The 8,853-nt window shown below is 34.4% G+C and overlaps 1 protein-coding gene across 1 annotated transcript; it reads left to right on the forward strand.

The window, feature by feature from the left end:
- The first annotated feature begins 6,320 nt into the window (after positions 1–6,320).
- On the forward strand, positions 6,321–7,859 carry LOC138873204 (uncharacterized). The gene is made up of 2 exons (XM_070151645.1): positions 6,321–6,399; positions 7,402–7,859. The coding sequence occupies exons 1-2, from the start codon at positions 6,321–6,323 to the stop codon at positions 7,857–7,859; spliced, it is 537 nt and encodes a 178-aa protein (XP_070007746.1).
- The last annotated feature ends 994 nt before the right edge of the window (positions 7,860–8,853 follow it).

Consider the following 8,853-nt stretch of genomic DNA (forward strand, 5'->3'; position numbering starts at 1 on the left):
TCAACCTTAGTCAACAAGTCCCAATAGGATTCGAGTGCTTCTGCTATCAGGCCTGATCCCCGCAAAGTGTGCTTCTGGGTCTTGTATTTCCGGCTTACCACAAACCAACCACCTTATTTCTTTGCGATTCAAAACAGGTTAGAATGGACTCAGTCGGTCCTCATTATTAACAACATCTTTCTTTTCATTTTTTTTTCTTCATTTTCTCTATTTTTTTTTTCAATTTTTTTTCTCATTTTTTGTTGTGGTCGAATCTTATGGAGATTGCCTACGTATCATGACCCCGCATGAATCAGACCTTGCGTAGTTCGGACCAATAGACTGGGTAAGAACAATGAAACACATTTTTTCTTTGGAATTATCAATTTTCATAATAAAACAACTGGATTTCAAAGGTTTAAAGATGACCTACAAACTTGAAAATCAAACGACCCACATATTCTAATCAAAAGATTTATAACCTCAAAACAAAAAGGTCAGCTTCCTTTCCCCGTTTTGACAAATGCAACCAAACGGTTATTTTTGCAAATGTGGCCCCTTCCAAATTTTGAGGCCGGAGAGGATTATTTTATGACACTTTACACACTTGTCCGTCTTTTATGAAAATAGCCTTTCGACAACTGAAAGATACTCTGAGGCTATTTCGGCAAGAACGGTTTAAGACGCGGCCGAAGCTGGCTCGGCTTATTTTGACCAAAATTCTAAACGGTATTCACCTGACCGTTGACTCTTTGTTTTTTTTTCAAATTACAATAAAAACCAGGTGTTGCAACACGGCCCTTCAGCGCCTCGGGGACGAAGATTTTTTAAGGCTGTGTGGGTCAACGGACCAAATTTTAAAAAATGACCCAAAGGTGGCTGTTTATGCAAAGTCAGCCTTCCGGCGTCCCTTTCGGGAACATTCGACTATGTCTTGATAAAACAGCGTCACCCGACTTCTTTATGACAAAATTAAAATTTGACATATTTTTTTTGGCTATTTTTTTTTTTTTTTAGCAAAAAGTGGAGGCTGGACACTGCCCTACTTATTTACGATAAAATTAAAATTTTGACACGTTTTTTATTTATTTATTGGTTTTTGGCTTATTTTAGCAAAAAGGGGGGTTGGACCCGATGAGGGTTGCCTACGTATCTCACATCCGGTGAGAATCAAACCCGCGTAGTTCGGGCAGGTCATGATTAAAGTAAGTAAACTAATTTTAAATTATTATTGTTGAATTTGTAAAAGAACTGCTTTGAAAGAAGAAATGAAGTATATATTTTTTTTTGAATTTTTGATTGATTTTCTTTTTGAAAGAAAGACTTCTAGGAATTCCTTTTCTTTTGATTTGAACTTTGAGAATTTCAAAAGTAAAAGGAAGATTTTCTTTTTGTTTTTTCTTATTCTAAGAAGAAAGAAAATATTTTTTTGGAATTTTACCTTTTAATAAAAAAAATGCTTTCTAAAAAAAATATTTTTTGAATTTTGAATTTTCTTTTCAACTTTTAAAGAAGAAGGAAAATATTTTCGAATTTGTTTTATTTTATATATATATTTTTAATAATTAAAAAGACTTTCTTAAAGAAGTCAATAATGGAAAATATTTTTGGATTTTTTGTTTTGAAAAATGGGGAGTCTAAAAAAAACTTTTCTAGACTTTTTGGCAAGACAAATATTCTTGCAACAAATAAAGATAAATAAAGATATATATACATTTTTGGAAATAAAGAAAAACTTTTTGGATTTATATATATATATATTTGCAACAAATAATAAAACCACTTTCAACGCGACTCTTTTTATTTTATTATTTTGAATTTTTCAAAAACGAATAAAAAAACTATTTTAAAAGTAAGACTCTTTTTCATTGTCATTTTCAAGGGGAAGACAAACTATTTTCCTTTATATATATATATATATATATATTTATTATTTTTTTTTATTTTTTTATTTTTGAAAAATAAGACAGAACAATGATTTTTTTTTCTTTCTATTTTTTCTTTGGTTTTAATAAAACAAACTAATAAAACATTTTTTTTCATTTTCTCAAAATTTCGGCAGAGTTTTGACAGTATTTGGGCATTGGTTTTTTTTTTTCTTCAAAAATAAACAGTCAATTCCCTAACCGCTATTTCTTTTTTCCAATTTTAAAATATTATTCATGATATTCAAAAGTCAGTCAACACACAAATCCGGATCAAATAAATGCGCAAGTAGCAGCACGTAAGATGCATCAGGATGGTCATTTTTTTTTTGGTACACCTGTCCTAGACAGACCCAACCCCTGTGTTGAGTCTCCAAAGTCAAATGCACGTGATGCAAACAATCGCTCCTACTAGGGATCCGGCATGAAGCTGAGTTATTCTAAGTGAAAAAACCTGAGGCATATTGATCTAGCCCTGGCTTACCCAAACGGACAGTTTGAGCCGAAGCGGGGGCAACGTACCGGGAGCACGAAAGTCTACCCGGCCTAGTTACTTGTCCCAACTTCGTCTTATTTGGTATGACTTTAACAGAAAGGTGGGCCACGCGCACGTGTGCACCATAAATTTAGAAGACTCAGAAAGAAGGGGGTTTCGTAGCAGTTGTATATATTCATAATTCAAATAATATTAAAGCGGTAAAAGTGTCATTTAGCACATTGGGCATATATCATGTAAAAAAAATCAGATAATAAATAAAGCCAACTATAACAATTATTTTAAGCTCGAATTCTTGAACCCTGAACCAGTGGTTCTGGGTTTTGTCCCCAGCAGAGTCGCCAGAGCTGTCGCACCTCCTTTTTCCGCCCCCGCGAGGGTGCGTAGGGAGTTTTCTCCAATTAAAGGACAGTCGAAACGGGATTTGTTTGTTTGTTTCAGAGTCGCCACCTGGGAATTTTAAGGCGTCCCAAGTCACCAATTTTAATCCCTGAATCGAGGAGAATATGACTCTGTTTATTATTCTGCGAACCAGAAATCCGGATAAGGAATTCTGTTAACCCGGGAGAAGGTGTTAGGCATTCCCGAGTTCCGTGGTTCTAGCACGGTCGCTCAACTGTTATATTTGGCTTGATTATTTTGATTTATTAAATACATTTTTATTGCATGATTTTATTGTTACCGCTTCTATTTAAATTGTTTATAATTAAAGACCCTTCTTCGAATCGAATCACGCGTACGTGTATTCGTTTTATATATTAATATTTTTTAACGTGAAAATCGTGTCACGCGTACGTATACACAATATAATAATTATTATTTATTTTTTTCGAAATTTTTTATTATATAAAAAAAAGACTTAAGTTCGAAATTGTGCTAAAAATAAAATTAAGAACGTTCGTCGCTCTTGTATAATTAAATATTGAACCGCACATCTCGAGTTATATGAAATTAATATTGATATTCTCCGAAGAGCCCCCTTTTATTAAATGTTCGTTCGAAGTTGCGCGAACGCATAATCCGAATTGCTTTTAGAAATATAATCAGGTTACGCGAACGCATCCCTAATCACGCAAAAGATTCTTAATAGTAGTATAGATTTTCCATAAATGTTTATTGCATCTATCTATTTTTAAATGTAAGAATCGTGGAGAATTACCGATTGGGATGCCACCAAATTTCTTGACAAAGAATTCAAAATTTATTAGGCGTTGCTACAAGTCTTATTTTACGCGTATGAATTATATACCTCAAAACTATTCAAATTTTAAAGAATTAATGATATGAAAAAGAAACAAACAACATGTAACTAAAAATACTACCATTTTTATCGTGGATACAACATTAACATATCCAAAAATTGAATCGCATATAAAACTGGAAAAAGAATTAATTTGATAAACAAATTAATAGTTTCTGAAGAATTTTTATTGTTACATTTAATGCGAATTCTATTTCTACATATCCTTGACATAAAATGTTGCAATTCGTGCTTGTAAATCCCATATCCTTCTCATATACTTGTTTTTAGTCCAAAGTTATAATTGTTTGGTTAATTTGTTTACAAAGATTGAGTTTGAGATAAATAAACCAATTCTTATTCTCTGCCTATGCGACTATTTGCAAACACTTAACTCTATATTTTGTAAAAAAATCATTGACATTATTTCATATATTAAAAGAAATGAGTTGATCGCGTTCCTAAAATAACTAAGCCATTAGTTATTAAGAAAGAGAACTAATCTACTAATTGATTTAATACTATATTAACCAACTAAAACAAAACTGAAATTTAAACTAATAAAATTTAAATGAGTAGAAGACATCCTTATAATTCCAAACTTCATTTACTTGCCATGTTGAAGCTCTTCACAACATGAGTTTAAAAGATATGTACCTGATATTGGAAGCAAAAGAAAATGAAGATGAAAATCAGCAACAGTAATAACAGTGCAATAGCAACAACTGCCCAGCAACAGTAACAACCCAGTAACAGACCGGTGGAGTAGTAATCCCAAAAACAAAAGCTTTAAGCTTTAAATGTAACAACAACCATTAATACTAATTTCAAACAAAGAAAGAAAGCAGTAGATTTTTTTTAGCTTTTATTTTTATTTTGAAAGCTTAAATATTTTTCGGAATTTTTCTCTCTTCTATTCTCTGTCCGTTTTTTTTCTCTCTGTATTTCTTGTTGTCCCTTTTTTTCTTGTCTTGTGTTCAAGACTTCATATATATAATCTCATCCCATAAATCTTTCCATTAATTAAAATCAATACTTTTTCTCTACCCAACCCATTATCTTTCCACTCATCCCCATTACATTAAATAAACATATCACACCACCCCATTTTATTTTGTCCCCCATGCTTCATTTAAAATAATGCAAGATTCCCCCTTTAAATTAAATCTTGTCCCCCCTTTATATTAAATAATCATATCACAACCCACCCCATTTCATTTTGTCCCCCATGCTTCAAATAAACAATTTCAAAATGTACAATCCCTAAACTACCCCCTCCGACCTTACTGAAATTACCAAACTACCCCTGAACGTACTACAAATTTACCAAACTACCCATCAGCTATAACACATCAATTAATCAAACTTAACCAAAATATAGACAATATGATCAATTTCTAACAATGTTCAAACAACAATATGAACATGGATGAACATCATAACAACAATATCACATGAACACGATTTTAACAACATTTCAACAACAAATCACATGAACACGAATTGAACAACAAAGAACAACTAAAATTTGATTGAACAATATTTTAGCAACAAACAATCCTATTTTCGGATTCAACAACAACAACAAACAAAGTATGAAGATTTCTAAATTCAATCATATTGAACTTAAAATCAACTCTAACAACATTACAACAAACAATTCTTATATTAAACTTTAAACAAGATTATGAGAACAATTCAAGCAATAATCATAAATGGTAAACAAGAAATCAAACTATACAAAATTCGGATTCAAGATCATCCAAACAAAGTATGAACATGAATGAATCTATTTTAAGACAACAAACATGACGGATTAAACGATTAAAACAATATATTCCTTTAATACAACTAAATTCTTTAAACAAATAACAAGATCGACGAAGAAACAATTATGAACTTAAACTTGAACTTAACAATATTAACAATTTCTAACAATACATAAACACATGAAACAAATTGAAGAAATAGTTGATTAAATTTCAATTTGAATCTAACAAACATCAAACTAACAAATACTTACTTAAACAATAATACAAACATGAAATAAACATGAAAACAACTAATTAAACTTCTATTTTGAAATCTGAAAATTAATTTAACGAAACATATGAACAAACTAAAATTATTTCAACTACGGACAAACAAAACAAAAATTGAATTCTTTAACGATTTTGGATCCGGAAAATATCAAACAAAAATATGGACAAAAATAAAACTAAAAAAAAACACTAACCGGATCGAAATAATGACGAACTTGAACGGAAACAAATCTGCCCGGAAACAAATATCGCATCAAAACTACCAACGCCCTAACAAATCTTGCCTTCAACGATAAACTCACCTTCCTTTGACGAACTCAAAACATCACACAACGACTTCGACGGATTAAACTTGATGGAGAAGCAACAACGTCGAGCAGCAGCGAAGATGTAGCAGTTAACGCAGGCAGCAACTGGCAGCAGTAGGCAGCAACAGCAGCGGCGGAAAGGCGGCAGCAGCAGCGACGGAACGACAGCACCAGCAGCGGCGGAACGGCAGCAGGAGCGGCGCAACAACGTCATGGACATGGCAGTCAAAACTGAGGCAGCAGCAATGCAGCTGAAGCAGTGGTGAAGCAGAAGCATGTCGGGCTGGTCGGAGAAGAGAACGGAGCAGCAGCACGAGCTGAAAAGCAACCATGGTCGTTTGGGACGATGGTAATGGCAACTATGGTTGTTTGTACGTTGGGCTTCAATGGCGGAAGGGGAAGGTCGTTGGTGGTTGAAGCTAGGGTGGTGACGACATGAGGAGGTGTTCGTGGGGATGAGGGTGAGGCAGAGGGGGAAAGGGTAGCTGCCATGGGTGCTTGCTTGAAGCTTGAGGAAGAAGAAGAAGATAGGAAAGGGGGGTGGCGGATTAGTTAGGAATTTTTAGGGTTTTTTCTCCTTTTTTTCTTTTGTTTTGTGTTGTTTGTAAGATAATAGGGGTGTTGGGTTATGGACTGGGTCGACCCAGTTCGAAATGGACTGGGTCGTAGGGAAGATTAGGCCATTTTTTGGGCCTGTGGCTTGAAATTGAAGAAGAGGCCTAATTCCGACTTTCTTTATATTTTCGCTCTCTTTTCTTCTTTTATTTTTTCTAAAACTAAATTATAAAAATACTTAAACTATTATTAAGAACTAAATTAAGTTATAAAAGCACAAATTAACTCCCAATAACAATTAACGCACAATTAAGTATTAATTAAGCATAAAATTGTATATTTGGACATTAAATGCTAAAAATGCAAACGATGCCTATTTTTGTAATTTTTAATTTTTGTAAAACAAATTTAATTACTAACAATTGTAGAATTAAATCCTATATGCAAAATGCGACATATTTTTGTATTTTTTTATTAATTTAGCAAATAAACATGCACAGATAAATACAAATAATTATTCAAAATATCACAAAATATCACAAAATTTCACACCAAGAAAAATTACTTTATTTTTTGAATTTTTGGGAGTAATTCTCATATAGGGCAAAAATCACGTGCTTACACCAGTTACTTTTGGATGACCATGGAAACAGATTGCGTCCAGTATGTACGCAAATGCTTTCAATGTCAGGTGCATGCCGACATGATAAAAGTGCTGCCAAATGAGCTCATGCAACAAGCTCACCTTGGCCATTCGCCGCTTGGGGAATGGATGTTATTGGTCCGATTGAGCCCACTACTTCAAACGGACAAAAGTTTATTCTGGTAGCCATTGATTAATTCATAAAATGGGTAGAGGCTACGTCCTACAAAGCTGTAACCAAGAAAGTCGTTGCAGATTTTGTCAAGGATCGAATTGTTTGTCGATTCAATGTTCCCGAATCCATTGCTACTGATAATGCCGCCAATCTCAACAATGATCTGATGAAAGCTATGTGTGAAACTTTCAAAATCAAGCACAAGAATTCCACAGCCTACAGACCTCAGATGAATGGAGCCGTAGAAGTCGCCAACAAAAAGATCAAGAAGATACTAAGGAAGATGGTAGAGAACCACAAACAATGGCACAAGAAGCTACCTTTTTCTTTATTGGGATACCGCACTACAGTTCGCACATCAACTGGGGCAACTCCCTACATGCTGGTTTATGGTACCGAGGCTGTCATCCCAGCCAAGGTAGAGATTCCTTCTTTAAGAGTCATACAGGAAAATGAACTCAGCAATGCAGAGTGGATAAGGAGTCGCTATGAATAATTGGCCCTCATCGATAGAAAGAGGATGAACGCAGTGTGTCACGACCAACTTTATCAAAACAAAATGTCCAGAGCTTTCAACAAAAGGGTCAAACCAAGGCAGTTTGCACCAGGTCAGTTGGTGCTAAAGAAGATTTTTCCACATCAAGATGAAGTCAAATGGAAATTCTCTCCCAACTAGCAAGGTCCGTACATGGTTCACAGGGTGCTGACAGGGGGAGCACTCATACTTGCAGAAATGAATGGAGAAATCTGGCCAAAACCAATCAATTCAGATGCAGTCAAGAGATACTATGCTTAGATTATTTACATTTTTCTCATATGATATAATTGAACTACACTTGACCTAATTCCCGTTTAAGGGGGGATACGTAGGCAGCCTTATGGGTTTGGTCATATCATAATAAAATTTTCATTTCCCCCAAGATCAGAAACTGGGGCAGAATTTTGAGGAGGGTCCTCAAAATTCTGGAGCAGGTCCAGCCAACGCCAACATGTGTCAGACGGTCAATAATCAATTAAGAAATTGGGGTAGAATTTTGAGAAGATTCTCAAAATTCCGAAGAAGGTTCAGCAAGATCTGTTATCCGCAAACAACCGAAGGATCATCTACTAAAATGGGGCAGAATTTTGAGGAGGGCCCTCAAAATTCCGACATAAGAGAGTTGCAATGCCTTTGAGACGTGTTACAGTCACTAGTTCATCAAAAAATTACTTGATATATCAATACGTTTCTAAAACAACTCTATTTTTATCAATAATTGCATATTTTCGAAAACTTTATTTCCATAACAGTCAGATGTCACCCAGGGGAACTCGAAAGGCCTTTAGAACGGAGCAAAGCAAAGCCAACGGACAGAAGCACGAACCAACCTCCCCCCACAAAATTTACAATTTTTCTTTGAACGCAGGCACATTTGACGTAATGATAGCACTCGCAAACATATATACACAAAGCAAATTCACTATCCATCCGGTCATCAGATACTGAATAT

This window comes from Nicotiana sylvestris, chromosome 7 (genome assembly GCF_000393655.2).
Source record: "Nicotiana sylvestris chromosome 7, ASM39365v2, whole genome shotgun sequence".
In the NCBI taxonomy this organism is placed as follows: domain Eukaryota; kingdom Viridiplantae; phylum Streptophyta; class Magnoliopsida; order Solanales; family Solanaceae; genus Nicotiana; species Nicotiana sylvestris.

What these genes read in the sequence shown, in the direction of transcription:
- LOC138873204 (XM_070151645.1), top strand. Translation starts at nt 6,321, where the DNA reads ATGGTCGTTTGGGACGATGGTAATGGCAACTATGGTTGTTTGTACGTT. An exon ending in GCGGAAGGGGAAGGTCGTTG is followed by an intron (nt 6,400 to 7,401) that starts GTGGTTGAAGCT and finishes TAAAATGGGTAG; the next exon opens with AGGCTACGTCCTACAAAGCT.